This window comes from Pygoscelis adeliae, unplaced genomic scaffold, assembly GCF_000699105.1.
Source record: "Pygoscelis adeliae isolate BGI_AS28 unplaced genomic scaffold, ASM69910v1 Scaffold186, whole genome shotgun sequence".
In the NCBI taxonomy this organism is placed as follows: Eukaryota; Metazoa; Chordata; class Aves; order Sphenisciformes; family Spheniscidae; genus Pygoscelis; species Pygoscelis adeliae.
In genome coordinates this window covers 6,183,009-6,200,215 of record NW_008825071.1, presented here as the reverse complement: position 1 = coordinate 6,200,215, position 17,207 = coordinate 6,183,009, and the positions used below count along the sequence as shown (strand labels likewise).

The window sequence follows — 17,207 nt, the reverse complement described above, 5'->3', positions numbered from 1 at the left end:
CTTGCCGCCACCACCCACTCCTCCTCCTGGAGACAGACCGTTGGATGCAGAAGCACCAAATTTGGGGTAGGTCAAATTGCTGGCACAGAATAACAATACATAGGTTGAGGAAGGAGGGGGGAGAAAAGAAAAGGAAAAAATTTTAAAAAATCAACTTATCAACTAATTGTTTCAAGCTATTATAGCCGCTATTAGTCCTGGAACTGACACCTTCTAACCGGAATCAGAAAAAACTGTTCCACAAGTTGCTAAATGCTGGTAAATATCTGATGTTCTAAACAGCAAAAGCTGCATTAGTAAGAGCAGCAATGAGAAGGCCATACATAAGAAACAGTCACAACATCCATAAATGAATGATGACTAAGCTAGAAGACCTGAAATAGAAGAACTGATTTAGATTGTTATTTTCTAATGTTTCCTTTCAATAGTCCAGACAGTGGAAATTTTGACTGTCAGTTCTCTGATTCTGTGATAAGCATGTATCTTTGCAGGGATATAAAAGAACAACTAAAAATATATATTGTGAGAGGGAGGAAGGGGGGAGAGGGAGGGAGAGGGAGAAGGAGTGCAGGAGCGCACACATGAATAGAGAGGCTTAAACTTGTGTGGCAAGATAATATGGCAAAAGCTTCAGAAGCAGCTCTGGCTTTCCCGGGGCCATCAGCAGAAGCAGCAGAGGTGTTTGGGTGTGCCAACATTCCAGAAGTCTTTTCAGACATGAATACAGATCTCTTTTGTAAGGCATACAAAGGCATTTCTCTGTTCATTACAAAAGCCTAGATCCAAGTGGGATTAGAAAGATTTCCTAATCCAAGTGGGAAGGGAAAAGAAAAATAAAAACCAAAAAACCCTCAAAACAAACAAACAAACAAACCCCAAAACCCACACCACACCCCAAAACAGAAGTCAGCTAGGGAATAACAACAATAAAAAGCAGTATGGCATCAAAATGAAGTATCCCTGGAAAAAATTACCATATCAAAGCTTATCCTGCAGCCAAGCAGTCAGTGATTACAAAACTACATTTGATCACACTGGAAGACACCAGGTCAAGTTTCCAGAAGACTGAGGAAGAGAATTGGTCTAAACTTGTCAGATACTTGCAAACAGTCTGCTTAGCGCTGTAACCACTGAGAGGAAGCCAGATCCTTAAGGCCATATGCTCAAACTTTTCTCTAATCCAAACTGACAATCAATTCGAATTCTGAAAAAAATCTTATGTCAAAATAGAGCTTTATTCAGACAATTATAGCCTGTCTATAATAGCCCATATTCCTCTTTTCTGTTAACACCTGTCAGCTTCTAAGGGGCAAAGACAGTCTTCAAGCAAGTAAGTCCAATCTACAATTCTGACCTAGATTTAAAAACTAAATAGCCTAATAATAGGCTGGACAGAGATGTACCAAAGTACTGCAGGTTAGCTGCACGAAGGGACTCTGACCAGCAGCTCCTTATCAGTGTTGTGCTCCTGCTCCAGAACATGACACCCAACAGAGACTGGCTTTATAAAAGAATTTTAAAAAAAGGACCATCTAATCTACAGACAGAAGTAGAACATAGCAGTAAAACTTGTGAACCAAATAAAAAGCAGTACCAGTTTTCTGGATCTCCCTTCTACATGGAGAAGAAAGGAGTTCTACCAAAGAAAATTTAGAACAGTTTCAAAATGCACAATTAAAACCTAACATCTGTTTACACCTATGCCAAAACCTTAGAGCCAATCTCTTACACCCCTGAAAAGGTGGTTGCTGCGAAATGAAACTATTAGATGCCAAAACAAAGGGTTGGTTTGGGGGTTTTTTGCAAACCAAAGAATGCCCAAGGTAACATAAGAATTGCTTGGAAGATGAACACAGAGACAACAAAATACGATTCCCTGCTACTGTTCTTTGAAAGGGACAAATCCTCCAAAAAAGGGATCCTTTGAATGCAAAGTGTCTTAATTCAAGCATTACCCAAAAGACTAGTTGCCCAGAAGGGAGAGCCATCAATATTATCTGGAGGTGAAGTCATTCTACCTAAACCAAGCAAGCAGTGTAATGCAAGACAATCTCATCAAGAAGAAATACAATTATTAACTCCCCTGGAATTTTGTGTTTTAGAGACAAGTTGGCATTTGGCCTCAGATGATTCTAAAGGGCTCCTGTTTTTCATGCAAACTCACAGAGCAGACAAGTGACTTCGCCATGGAAGGAGCATTAAAAACCGATCTTCCTCCAGGTTTTTGCTTTTTTAAAAAAAAACTAAAAATTAAATATACTCCTGAACTGTAAGCCACTTCACCTTATAAAGAATCTTTCAGAAAGAATAATTCCTTTAGGACAAAGCTTTCAGACTCCAAGCAATTAAATAATTAGCTGAAACTAATACCTGCTCCCCTAATGAACATCAAGATGCACAAATGGTTAAACTCTCTCACAATACAATTTTTTCACTGTGTTTTCCATTCCCTTTACTGAGAACTGTTACTGCCCTTCCAAAAGACAACAGGCATGCAGACTGTAACAACAAAGGAGAGAGCTTTCTTCTTTCAAGCGTTTTAAATTAATAGACTTATCATACCTTTCAGACGTTTTTACTCGCTTTTCTTCAGGAAAACTCTTCTCTCTCATGCCCTGCAAGTTAAGTTTGATTTATTTCAAGATTTATTTGTATGTATTTATAAACTATACACAAAGCGACGACAAACATACTTTGTGTTGGTTTTTTTTATTTATACCACTAAATATACCTCATCTACTTCAGCTCGTTCCCTAACCACTATGACTATCCACTTTGATCTCCAGCCTAAAAAGCGCATAGATTTAACACCTGGTCATTTTTACATTCAGATTGATACTGGAACCATGGGTGGGTTTTTTTCTGAGAGATGTCAATCTTGTTTTACGGAAAGTTTATCAGAGACTCCATCCACACCAAAGTCATCAGAATGGGTAATTAAGAAAGTGATCAGAATGGCTAATCGTCAGAAACGTCACTCAGAGCCCGCAGCTCACCTGGAAGAGTTTATACACAACACCAGCACGTTCCATCAGTGACAGCTTTGTGTACAGGAGCATACAAAAAGGAAAATGTTGTTTCTGTATTTTAACATTCTTTCACTGAGAACAGCCCAACCCAATAGCACATCATCACGTTCTGAAAATAACCACCAGCCACTTACTGTTCCAAAAATACAACTAAATCCATAAAACCTCAAAGTATCTCTTTCACAATGGTTCCCACTGTCTTAATGCTTACCTCAAACATACTATCGGTACTCTTCGCCAAGAAAGAGCACCTTAGTAGAATAATTGGTTAGAGACATTCCAAGCTTGTAAAAAGCAGGCAGGTGAGTCCAGAAAATTTACTTACTTTGTGCTTTATATCTACCCTCTGGTGAATTTTGCTGGCATCAGTAGCTGGAGTCAGGGATGGTTTAAAATACGGGGTCCGACTCACTGACAGAGAGATCGCCTTTGGTGTCACGAGTTTCTGGACAGGTGGATGCTGTGTTTCCATCTTTGAAAGGGAAGCAGCAATCAGTTTATCCTTGCACCCGCCCAAATTACCATAGCATTTACTGATGAAAAAAGTTACAGAGCTATAAACCTCCTATCAGTCTCAGCACCCAGTGAAAATTATTTGGAAGTGTTGAAAGCATTTAGCTTGCAGAGGGAAATCACCAGAAAACCAGTTATGAAATCCAAAAAGCTACAGAAGTAGCCAAAGTCTGACTGAATCCTATTTCAAAATTTGGCAGTTAACTTCATGAACAAAATAATTTGTGTTACTATAATCAAAATAACTGATGTTACTATAATATGCTCCCATCTTCTCCTCTCCTCTGCCCACACTGTGATATTTTTTTACTGGCTTAATCCATTAATTTAACATTCAAAGTGTTAAGCAGCTAATTATACAGGCTTCTGGGTTTCATTTTTCCTACATATTCCTCCTTTGAAGTTACACTTTCAAAACAAAAAAACAAAAAACAAAACAAGCTGTAAAATAATTCTTACTCTCATTCATTAAAAATGTTCCAATGTTTTAAATTTGCATTAGATGCACTTAAAAGTACTGGTTTGATTATCCTTGTCAAAGCATTTTCACAGACAAGAGTTAATTTTTAACAGAAAGCACTGTACATTCTGCAAAACTGACTTAACTGAATTGTGAAACAAGAAAGACCCCAAAAGGCTACAAGATTTACCAAAGGCTCCATCTGCAGTCTTAAGGATCAGAAGAATCAGACTTAGGATGCATGCTAATATTTAAATTAGTATCAACAGAAAACTGTTTACAATGCAGCTTTAATCTCACAGTATCTCCCAACTCTTGGTAATAAAATTCATGCTGTACTATCTATAAAGTGAGTAAAAGTACTTCTTTCTAATGAGTAAAATGTGGTTTATTTAAGATCACAAACCCGTTTTGCGTTAAGGATGGTCCATTGCTGTTTTTAAATGTAAATAGAATAGAATCGGAATCAGAATAGAATAGTTGAGTTGGAAGGGACCTACAACAATCATCTAGTCCTGACCACTTCAGGGCTGACCAAAAGATAAAGCATGGTATTAAGGGCATTGTCCAAATGCTTCTTCAACACTGACAGGCTTGGGGCATCGACCACCTCTCTAGGAAGCCTGTTCCAGGGTTTGAGCACCCTCTCAGTAAAGAAATGCTTCCTAACGTCAAGTCTGAACCTCCCCTGAGGGACACAGCTTTGAGCCATTCCCACATGTCCTGGCACTGGATCCCAGGGAGAAGAGATCAGCGCCTCCCTCTCCACTTCCCCTCCTCAGGAAGCTGTAGAGAGCAGCGAGGTCGCCCCTCAGCCTCCTTCTCTCCAAGCTAGACAAACCCAGTGTCCTCAGCCGCTCCTCATAGGACATGCCTTCCAGCCCTGTCACCAGCTTTGTTGCCCTCCTCTGGACACATTCAAGGACCTTAACATCCTTCTTAAATTGTGGGGCCCAGAACTGCACACAGTACTCAAGGTGAGGCCACACCAACACTAAATACAGCAGAATAATCACCTCTTTTGACCGGCTGGTTATGCTGTGTTTGATGCACCCCAGGACACAGTTTGCCCTCTTGGCTGCCAGGGCACACTGCTCACTCATATTGAGCCTGCTGTCAACCAGCACCCCCAGATCCCTTTCTGCGGGGCTGCTCTCCAGCCACTCCTCTCCCCATTTATACTTGTGCTTGGCGTTACTCCATCCCTGAGTGCAGAATCCAGCATTTGTTCTTGTTCAATTTCATGCCATTGATGATTGCCCAATGCTCCAGTCTATCTAGATCCCTCTGCAAGGCCTCTTGTCCCTCGAGAGAGTCAACAGCACCTCCCAGTTTAGTATCATCAGCAGACTTGCTGATGGTGCATTCAACTCCTGCCTCCAGATCACTGGCAAAAATACTGAACAGAACTGGCCCTAGAATTGAGCCCTGAGGAACACCGCTGGTAACTGGTCGCCAGCCAGATGTAGCCCCATTCACTGCAACCCTTTGAGCTCTGCTGTTCAGCCAGTTCTTCACCCAGCGCACCGTGTACCTGCTCATCCCACGGTTGGAAAACTCGTCCAGAAGGATGCTGTGAGGGACAGTATCAAAAGCCTTACTAAAATCCAGAGAACTACATCTGCTGCCTTCCCTTCACCCACTAGACAGGTGACCTCATTGTAGAAGGATATCAAATTAGTTAGACAGGAATGTACAATGAAAAAAAAATAGAAGTCACCCAGTTAGATGTGTAATACATTAAGAGTTACTCTGTCTGGTGCAGATCCTCAAAGTAAGAAAAACACCACAAAAAATACTTGCAAAAGTTTTGCCTGAGTGCTCAAGTGTTCTGTCACCCATACGTTTGCACCAGCTGAAAAACCCACATCCCTCTCCTTGGCACACACAGCCCTCTCCTCCCCTTCTCATCAAGGGCTACCCTTCCCTTGCCAATCTTTATGAATTCTAGTATTATGAATAGACAAGTTCTCTACTTTTACCCAGTGACAGCTGTGTGCAAAATTCGCTTTCTCACTGACGTCAGGCTCTACGATGCAAATCTGGTAGATCTTTCTTAATGCCTCATCACAGGTGTAGTTCCACAATTTAACTGAGAATCCATACCAGCTTTGTTTTCAATTATTTGGATAATATTTATGGTAAAGAAATTACATGTTCTACTTTTCAACATTCTTGTAATTTAGCATATGGCAAAAAGATGGTACAGGAACTCCAAGATCTTTTTAAACTCTGAAGTGACTGTAAAATTAATTATACTTCTGATCAAGGGATTAGCATAGAAACCTCTTGAGACATTCTGTCCATTTTCTCGTTAAAACAGCAGATGAAAAGTTTGCATGGAAGAAAACCCACACTTTTGTTCCTTCGGTTGCCTGATCTTAAAGTGGCCTTTTGTGGGTTTTACAATTTAATAAACTCAGTGATACCCCAAGTTAAAGTGATTAAAAAACATTACTAGTTTTAATTTTTTTAACAAAAATGAAAGAAATAATGGTTTACCACAGCATTATCACCAATTCAGTGCTACGTCCAAATAGGAATTTAGGAACATAAGGTTACAGAAGTGACAACATTTAACAATTTTCCTTCTCCTTACTTTGAGCAGTAATAAAAAACATAAGTATTTTTTTTCTGCTCAAAAAGAACATGGAAATCTGCATAAGGTCTGTATGATCTCTGAATAAATATTCTTCTATTTCTGATCATTTCTGCAAGAGAAAGCTTTCCTAAACAGAAAAGATTAACATGCAACTTAACCCCAAGTTGCGGGACAAGATAAAACTACTTTGTGTGTTCTAGAGAAGTTGTTCTTGATTGACATATCAAGACACCACCACATAAAGATAATATAATTTTTAACCTGAGTAATCTTCACAGTCCTTCATCTAGTGTGGGTAGAAAAGACATTTTTAGCAATTTCCACACAGCCAAGACAGCGATAATTCACATGAATTCATGTGTATGCTGTTATTGAGGCTTGTGACATTTCTTCTAATAGCTATAAAGCATAGAAAGTTATCTATCTCAGCTTAAGATGTTACTGGTTCTTACCTGTTTTCGTTTAGATTGGAAGCTAGTAATATTCAGCACACTCCTGTCCACAGGCTAAGGGGGAAAAAAAGCCTAAATATTAGAGGACGATTTTTTTTCCTAAGAGAGGGTTCCATCCAACAAAAACGTGGGGGTTTTGTGATCAACTTACAGAAGACAGTGGACTAGTAACAGAAGACGGAATCCTTTTAGCATCCTGTTGAAAAAACAGTGCAATAAATTAAACTGGACACTACATAAGGAAGATTTTCATCCTATACTGGCACATTTACTATGTTTTTCAAACACATGAAATAAAACATTAAGAGGAGTGCCATTTACCGCCAAAGGACTTGACATCTTCTCCAATGACTGCAAGATGCGCCGTGCTGTGGAACTTGTCACACCATAGGATTGCACACTTGCTTGTTTAGCTTTCATTTGTCTTCTTACTGGTGGCTGAAAAATTAGCATTGCAAATGTTATGATGCCTGATTTCGAATTAAACACGCGTGTATTTTATGCCCTGTGGCTACACTGATGATATAACCAATACTCTCGTGATGACAGAGAAAAATGCATTCACTGGGCATTCAAGCCATGAACAAGAAAATAAACTACTATAAAGTCAGTAGAGTACAAGTGGAGCCCCACACATCTTGCACACAGGATAAAGCAACAAAAGAAATACTTAAATGTAAAAGGTCATAAAAGGGAAGGTGTTGGGCCTGTAGGGTCTCTGAAGCAGTAATCAGGAAAACAGAACTGAAGCAAAGGCTTGTGCTGCAGAAATTACTTTCAGTAACAAAACACATCTCAGAGTCTCATGATGGTATAAACGTACCATCTTAAAACCAATGTATACAATCATCATCAGGAATTTCTAGTTTTACTTCTCTCGTTTCCTCCCTTCCCCCAAGATTACAGTTGACTGCAGAACTTTTTACTCTGTTTAAAAAGATAAAGATCTGATTTGAACTGTAGCAGATCTAAACATATTACACTGAAAAATAAACTTTTATTTGCACCACATGACTCTGAATAGAATTCAAAAAAACTTCTTTCAGTGTGGCGCTTTTTTTTTTTTAAATTATGTTAAACCCCTCATGTAACCACATCATGCTTACCATGCTGCTATGTGAAGACAGGAAGCAGACCATACAGTATGTAAAAAACACAAGCAAGACTCGCTGTAATCCACAGCATGCAGCGACAAGCAAGCTATTCTCTCCTTTAAAAGCCTAGTATTTTGGGGTTCCTCTTTTGAGCATAATCCACATTTATTTTGTAAAAAATAGAAATAGCTGACCAAAGAGGGCTCCTAGCTTACAGGAAGATTTGAGTGTTCTGAAGTCTGATTTAACACGAAGTCAGAACAAACCACAAGTTTGCAAGGTTTCCCCTACGTCAGGAACTGTAGGTCCCCTTGTTCCATGTAGAAACAGACTGCCAGAATAGGTCCAGCAAACTCTTATTTCCAGTTCCTTAAATAACGTGCCTTTTGACTTTTGATTTTTTTTATTTTTTTTTTTTTAAATAAAGGTCATTTTGATTTAAACACATTCCAACTGAACCAGATTTTACTAACTTCCTTTTAGATTCAACTCTAGCTACTTAGAGTTGTCAGTATTTTTAATTTGCTGGTTCATTTTAGAACACAAAGAACTCTCAGAGGCAAGTAACTCTTTTCAAGAGCTATCTGAATGATATTAAAATAGAAAGCATTTTATTGTTTATCTTGAGATTGCATTTAGGACTGCATGCCTCCCGCTAGGTAACAGAAGAGCAAAGGATCAGCAAAGTTGCCTTTTAGATACTACTATAGTAAAGAGTGCACAGTTTTATACAATATATTCATAGCATGAGTGTAGGCATGCTTGTGTAAGATCTACAGAAAAGTATCAGGCAGGTAGCTTTTGCTACTATAAACACAAGTTTTCAAAGTTATGCCATCATTGTTTTTATTTACATGTTATTTTAACATAATACAGTCAGAGGCAGACAATGGCAGAAAATGGAATGTTTTGAAAGACAGAGGAAATCCCAGCTACAAACAACTAGCCAGAAGCTAAGATGCTACTGTCGTTCTTGTGCATTATGACAAGTATTTCTAAGTAAACTGCTAAAAAAGAATTTAAACAGAAATTGTTCTTTTCTACTCTTGTAGGCTGAGAGGGCAAAATAGGAACTGTTGCCACATTTTCAGCTCCCTGCTCACAGCTCTTTTGGCAGTGCTACCCCTTCTGTATTTCAATTACATTTACCCTCTCACCGCACTACTATTTTCATACCTGATAAGGAGCAATTCGCGCTTTTGTCTCCCTTGCTGCTGCAGCTGCACCACCATAAGTGGTCTTTCCGGGGTAAAACGGAGAATCCCCAAGCTGGCTTGTCTTAAAGACAGAAGTGTTTCCGAGTGACTACAGAAAGGTATTATGACAAGTGGTTAGTAAAATGGCTACACATTCAAATTTATTAAAATTAATACTGTGCAGTACTTACAGGAGAGGGAGATCCAAAAGCAGATAAATTGAATGCAGGTTTTTTAGAGCTAGCTGCAGGATGCTGTGAGAGGGAATGAGATCTTTCAGCCTCTGTGGACCAGAGCAGTGGTGCTGAAGTATTTCTTGAAACTGTGATATCTGCCAAAATGACACATGCTATATGTAAATGCCTTGTGTACATACAGAACTTTAGTATTAAGATCACACTAACTCCAGAGTTCTATCTAACTCCAGATGCTATATGTAAATGCCTTGTGTACATACAGAACTTTAGTATTAAGATCACACTAACTCCAGAGTTCTTTAATACAGAAAAATAAGTCTTACAGAACGAGAAAGTCCCCTAACACTCATTTCTCCAGCGCTCTAACCTTCAGAGTTCTTCAAACAGATCCATTTCACATATGGTATGAAAACCAAGTTATCAACTCTGAACTTGAAATCTGTTCACAGAACTGCAAATACATTACCTTTCAGTAATCTTTCAAAAGCATGCACAAGTTAATAGTATGCTTCCAATGCAGAGCAATTTTATTTTTTCTTCTTTCATGGCAAAATAAAAGGGAGCTGCATAAACACTGGTGCATCTATAATGATACAAAGTTTTTCCTATGTTGATAAAGGGTTGGAGGCCAGCATAGGTCAGAATTGCACAGGTTTTAAACCTGAAAAATTCCCCAAAGGCTGAACTAACAGAGTTAATGACCTATTTTCCATGTATGTTTTATGGAGACACACCAGAAAGCTCTCATAAACTCAAGTTATATTGCTAAACCCTGGCAACATCTACTCTGAATTGTAAAAATACTTTCTCCAGAGAACTTACTAGGCATACCTCAATCCCTGTTTATATGGGGGGCTAGAAAAAGCTGCAAACCTGCTGTTTGCCCTTTCTCAGTGGGATCACCTAGGTCCCCGTCTACATCAATACAATGTTTTATTTTTTTTTACTTTAAAATGGTCTACATTTCTTACTGAATTGAGCAAAAGACATGGCAGTATTGACAACTGATGCCTTCTACCAAGAAAGGCCAAAAAAGCAGCCCAAAACTTGTTCAGTCAGAATAGTTCCTTTATTGACTCCTGGTGAAAACACAGGAAAACATCCTGTGCTTCTATTTGTCACCTGTATTTATTCACATTTAACCAGCTGTCAGTTAGATATTCTGAGTCACTCTTCCTTTTCGGCAATCAACCCAGCTGTCAAGCTACAGCGAGTCATCTCCAGTTCCTACTATCTCAGTTCAAGATTTACATATAATCTAGCTAAGCATGTTTATCAGCACCGACTCTTTGTAACATAAGGGTCTCATAAATGTATTCCAAAGCATGGTTATATTAAAAAGGTGACAGGATTATATACTTCTAAAATACTAAAAATTAAATTTAATTCTAACATCCAAAGCTGACATTCACCTACTTTATTTACTAAGGCGATGTGGAATATTAAAGAATGCAAAGTACTTCATGTTACCAAAAAAATCAATTTGAGAACATGAAAATTACCTTTATCAGACGCTCTAGAGGAGAAGCCACTGGTTGTTGAGATGTTATCATCATCATGCTGAGAGGTAGAATCTTTTATTTCTTTTACAAGAGACAGTCCAGGACTGCCAATGCCAAGTGAAGAAGATGTAGACGGCTGACAATGTGGTACTGGGGAATCCAACATGGTACAATTCAAATGGCTTCGATGAAGAGAGGGCCTTGTTAACACATCTGAGAAGTTCAATGCAGATCTACTCGTGGATGGTTCTAAACAAGAACAGGGAGACAATTAGCTTTCCTATAGGCAAGCTCACAAAAGCCAAAACCTGTTTTCTGTCAACAGTCATGATATTGCCAAGTTCTAAGCACAAAAATAGAGTAGCTGAATTTAACTTCTTCCTCACCCAGATAGGGTTTCATCTAACAGTCTGATTACAACAGCAACACTGTCTGCAATACTAAGTATTAATGTCGCATTAAGTAGTAGTTAACGATGAGGTTTTACAACACCGAATCCTGACCCCATGCTCAAGTGCCCTAACACTGGGCCTTTCACCAAATCAAACGTATAAATTCTTTCTTCTGCAGACAAAGCTTGCAATAAGCTTTCCAAAATTTGAGATTACATGGCAAGTTACAGACAACTCTGCAGTTTATATAATCTTGTAACAAACATGATGTTAATCCGAATACATAACATGAAAATGTGTATTTGCAGAGCTTTTTGGGGGTTTTGTTTGTTTTGGTGTTGTCGTCCCCCCTCCCAAATTCTACCATATCAGGTCATGCTACAGGGAAAACATTATCTCCTACCCATTAACTTTTGAGATTTTGGCACAAAGGGCAAGTAAGCATCGTGGCCTCAGTTGCAAGATGGGCATTTTTTCCTTATGAACCAAAGGGTCTGTAAACACTGCCAGTGTCCTGCAAGAGGTGGTCTCACAGCTCCAACTTGCCACATGAACAGAACAGCTATTAATGGATGTCTTGCCTGATATCCACGTAAGTCCACAGTCTCTCCCGGGCATTCTGGGTATGAACGTGATTTTGAGTCACTATCCTCTTGACATTTGCACTGAAGCTTAAACTAGCTAGTTCAGTCTTCATAACCACCACAGTACTAGTAATTGCAGAGGGACCTGGACAGGCTGGATCAATGTGCCGAGGCCAACTGTATGAGCTTCAACAAGGCCAAGTGCCGGGTCCTGCACTTTGGCCACAACAACCCCATGCAGCGCTACAGGCTTGGGGAAGAGTGGCTGGAAAGCTGCCTGGCGGAAAAGGACCTGGGGGTGCTAGTTGACAGCCGGCTGAACAGGAGCCGGCAGTGTGCCCAGGCGTCCAAGAAGGCCAATGGCATCCTGGCCTGTATCAGAAATAGTGTGGCCAGCAGGAGGAGGGAAGTGATCGTGCCCCTGTACTTGGCACTGGTGAGGCTGCACCTCGAATACTGTGTTCAGTTTTGGGCCCCTCACTACAAGAAGGACGTTGAGATGTTGGAACGTGTCCAGAGAAGGGCAACGAGGCTGGTGAAGGGTCTGGAGAACAAGTCTGATGAGGAGCAGCTGAGGGAGCTGGGGTTGTTTAGCCTGGCGAAAAGGAGGCTGAGGGGAGACCTCATCGCCCTCTACAACTACCTGAAAGGAGGCTGTAGCGAGGTGGGTGTTGGTCTCTTCTCCCAAGTAACTGGCGAAAGGACGAGAGGAAATGGCCTCAAGTTGCGCCAGGGGAGGTTTAGATTGGATGTGAGGAAAAATTTCTTTACTGAAAGAGTGGTTAAACATTGGAAGAGGCTGCCCAGGGAAGTGGTTGAGTCACCATCCCTGGAAGTATTTAGAAGACGGGTAGATGAGGCGCTTAGGGACATGGTTTAGTGGGCATGGTGGTGTTGGGTTGACGGTTGGACTCGATGATCTTAGAGGTCTCTTCCAACCTTAATGATTCTATGATTCTATGATTCTATGATTCTATGATTCTAATTAGCTCTCCAAAGCACTGGTAGATTTTTAGGACTGTCTTGTTTGAGATAAAGAAAGTGTTCTCAGGCTGAAGGCTGGCCAAGCAAAGGAATACAGGCTCTAGCACATTGGTACCTCAGAGCTGAAGAAACAGGCTTTCTAAAATTATTCTAGTAATAATAATAAAAAAATCTTATTATTAACTATAGCAAGAAAGATTTGTCTACAACAACCACAGACTGCAACACAAGCTACTAAAGGTTCCAGGGTGTCCATCTGCTCCTGATTTCTTGGAGCTAGAAAGTTTGCTGTGCAGCTGTTCTTACTGAAAGGTCCTTTCACAGTTCTTCAGGAAAGCCAACACATGTTCCTCATTCATGAAGACCTTCTCTATTCCTTTATCCAAACTTATTCTCAAGCTACAGCTACACAGAAGGCAATAAACCTCCTTATTCACAATAGATAACATTGGTGACAAAGGTATTTCCTCATTATTTTTCATTCTGCCAACAGAAGCAACTGACTTTCCACACAGATGGTTATGTACGTGTGCTCAGACAAAACTTCTCTCCTTATTAAAAATTGAGTTCCACAAAACTGTTAATTTAAGAAAAACTCAAATGAGAGCATATGCAAATTTACAGAGGAGAACTACAGAAACAGTGAGAGGCATAGATATAAAACACAGATTAATCTTTTATACAGTAAAATAAGGGGTTGCAAACTTCTTTGCCAAGGGTCTAAATAGGTTTTCAAAGACCCCACACTAGCCATGCACACATCTTAATGTTACCAAATATTTCAAAAAGAATGATGTCATAAACCAAGTTCCCCAGTTCTCCATTAAACTAACAAGGAACTTTCCTAAACTGATCGAAGAAGCCCAAAGGAGAAAGAAAAAAAAAAATTCAGGACATGAGAAGGAATTTTCCTCTGGCATTCTAGTATCTGGTCTTTTGCTTTGAGGACAACAAAACAAATCAATGTTTTTATTACCTTAGGCAATTAGATAAACTTTCATTCCAGACCTTTTAAAAAGAAAATGTAACCCAGCACACTTGCAAATGAATCTTACCAATATTTTGCACCTGGCTAACCAACTACCTGAAGTTAACTGATGACTTCCAAGAGCTGTAAGACAACCTCCAGTATGTTTTGCGATTACATTTACAGTTTAAAGATAAGACAGTTTCACAAACAGTTGTTGGGGGTTTTTTGTGTGGTTTTTTGGGGCTTTTTGGTTTTGTTTTGTGTGTGTGTTTTGGTGTTTTGTTTTTTGTTTGGGTTTTTTTTTTTGTTTTAAATTCTGTCAAAACGCTCCTTCCAGCTTCCCTTCAAAATTTAGATTCAAAACTAGAAATCTGTGAATAAATACAGATGGCCAGAATACTAAATGATTTTTCACGTACCTTCTAAATTAATTCTTGCTGATTCAGGCATGACTCTCCCGTCAATCACTATGGTATCTTCATTTGCATAATCATGGTGATAGTTTACTGGATTCTCTTCCTGGTTTGTAGATTCATTTGTATCTACACATTCATCTTCACTTTTATTGAAATACTTCTGTAACCATCCTGGTACGATGTTTTTCACAGATTCTGTCACTCTGCTAATGATTCCCTGCTTGAAAGAAAAAACACTTGTTGATTACAGAAACACAGTCAACAGCACGCGCTGGGATGCAACCTTGCACAGACCTTGAAGACAGACATTAGATAGCAAATATTCAGGACAAGATCTTAAGATAGAGGGGGTTGATCCTTGACATAGGATCTCTATACTTCTGGGACACGCATGACAAAAATTCACCTAACATTGCTTTACTACTAACCTATCAGTTTCTGCACTTCCCAGTGACCTTGGCAATGTTCAAAATTCTGAAATTTCAGCCAAAGTTCACCAGAGGCTTGTCAAGTCACAAGGTCATCAGGAAATTCTATTTCTAAATAACTCCTGATGTATGTACTTTTTTTGAGGACTCCTCCTCTTAATGCCTTCACTTGAAAAACCATCAAAAACAGAAGCTCAGCAATTATCTACAGTGATAGTGATGACCATAATAGCTGCTAAAATCAATGAACTTGAATATGTCTAATTTTTCTAATGCTGAACTGCAGTAACAACGTGTATCAAAAAAACCCCACTATTATGCTCTGAACAGTCAGGGTATCCTGAAAGAAATCCTGGAAGAAACAGCTATAGTTGCCTAACAGATGCCTCCCTACAGGACAGTTACATAGATCCATTTTGATCAAATTTCATTTCATGTTATGTTAAAGTTTTGGACCTCCAAACCTTAATATTCTGCATTTACTGAATACATAAAAGCCATTTCCATTTTGACATATACCAGTTATTTGCAATGCTTACATTCTACGTTTAAGAAATACTTATTTACCATTTTGTTTTAGGCAGTCACTTGTTCCCCATCACGCCCTCAAAATTTCAACACACCTTCCTGTCAAATCTCAACCCCGCACAGCAGATCGCTTGCAGCATGGAGCTCCCTCCCTCTTACACTGACTGCAGCCACAGAACCAGCTGCTAAACTCTGCAAGCTGCAAGCAAAAGTGAAAGCTAACTCAGCAATTCAACACTTTGGAGAAGCAACAAGAGTTAAACAGATTTTTGTTGAACTCCATTGTCAGTTGCTAACACATGTACCAAAGGCTCTGGCAAGGTACTTTGATATTTTTCCGGGTTTAGGCAACAAAATTTTCTAGTCAAAATTATTATTCAGGTGTAGAAAATTGAGAATATTCTTTGAACATGTAATAGTTACAGTCTAGTAAACAATTCTGAAACAAGAACTCTGCTGTATTCAACTTTCTTAAAACATTTAGCACACAAACGAAAAAAGAAGCCCATATCACTTCAAGTCTTTCATACATGATAATGCAAATACCAACTTACAGGAGTTAAAAACAAATTAGACACTCTTGAATCTGGAGTTAAGAGGGGGGCGGGGAAAGAGGAGGAAGAGAAGGTAGAAAACAAAAAGTCTTTTCACAGAAAGTAAGTTGTCTTAATTTACAATTTGACATTTTTCATAATGATCTGTAATTTAATCTTGTACTTGCACAAAGACAAAATAAATATCCAGGGACAGTTTAAACCAGACAGAATACAGCATAATAAACACATCCATCACAATTGCCACACTAAGATGCACAAAAGTATGCCATGCTCGGGAAGTTGCTGCTATTCTACATAACTACTAAGCCTCAGCTTTCCAACAAAAACTACTAACTGCATGTAATACCAGAGTTCACAAACAGTTCGGTGCACGGTACGAGCAAAGAGGCAGTCCCTACTTTATCCCCAGCCCCTCATTTCCACCTTTCCCTGTGACACATTGTCCCCCTTTTTTGGGGCAAATATTTTGCTGCTATGAATTAATAGATATAAATATATCAGGAACTCACAGGAGTTAACATTTGCCAAAATGATCAAATGGTCAGGACACAAACTGCATCCAAGGCAATGCTCTTTCCAAAAAGCTAAGCACTACTGCATTCAGTATTGCTAGCGAGTTTCTCCATCAAAGAATAGCTATTATTGGCCATAAAATAGGCCTGAATGATTCTCTTGCTGAAGAAATCCTCCCAGGACTGAAAGCTACCTGAGGCTAAAGATGGAAGAAGTCATAGGCATCCAGAAGAATAAACACCCAATCATTAGTAATCCAAATGAGTAACTGGAGAATCTAGCTAGACTAATAATTAACCAAGATGACATTTTACCATCCGTATCTAAAACTAGACTGGTTTGACCCTTTCTTGCATATGGCAACCTTGCTAGCATTCTCCACATCATCAGCACTTTAAGACAGCTGGGTAACACAGGGTAACTTCCCAAAACAATCCAGGAGCTGGCACTCCTGTAGCAAGTACCAACAGCCTGCTCCATCTGGCTTAGGCACAGTGGAAGACAAGAAGCATAGTTTTATGCTCCAGAATACTGCTGGCTTAGTGACAATGCAAGGAAAAGCAAAATACATGGAAACGCATCTCCATTTTGTCTGCAAAATGGAAATATTGATTAAAGGCACTGTGAAAGAACTATGCAGGCATTATGAATGGGCCATCATCAAACACAGATCTTGCTAAAAAAACCCACCTCCCCCCTTCAAGTAAGCCACACACCCCAGATATTCCCATTCACAAAAAAAAAAAAAAAAAAAAGAAAAAAAAAGGGCAAAAAAAAAAAAAATTTCCTT

General features: G+C 39.3%; 1 protein-coding gene across 1 annotated transcript in view; it reads right to left on the bottom strand.

The window, feature by feature from the left end:
- Positions 1-17,207, bottom strand: part of NUP153 (nucleoporin 153kDa) — a 40,654-nt gene that overhangs the window by 16,253 nt on the left and 7,194 nt on the right. Inside the window, 10 exon segments of the mRNA XM_009326549.1 lie at positions 1-79; positions 2,563-2,615; positions 3,355-3,501; positions 7,057-7,110; positions 7,208-7,252; positions 7,378-7,494; positions 9,327-9,455; positions 9,538-9,677; positions 11,046-11,294; positions 14,395-14,608. Of these exon segments, the coding sequence (XP_009324824.1) occupies positions 1-79; positions 2,563-2,615; positions 3,355-3,501; positions 7,057-7,110; positions 7,208-7,252; positions 7,378-7,494; positions 9,327-9,455; positions 9,538-9,677; positions 11,046-11,294; positions 14,395-14,608 (1,227 nt within the window).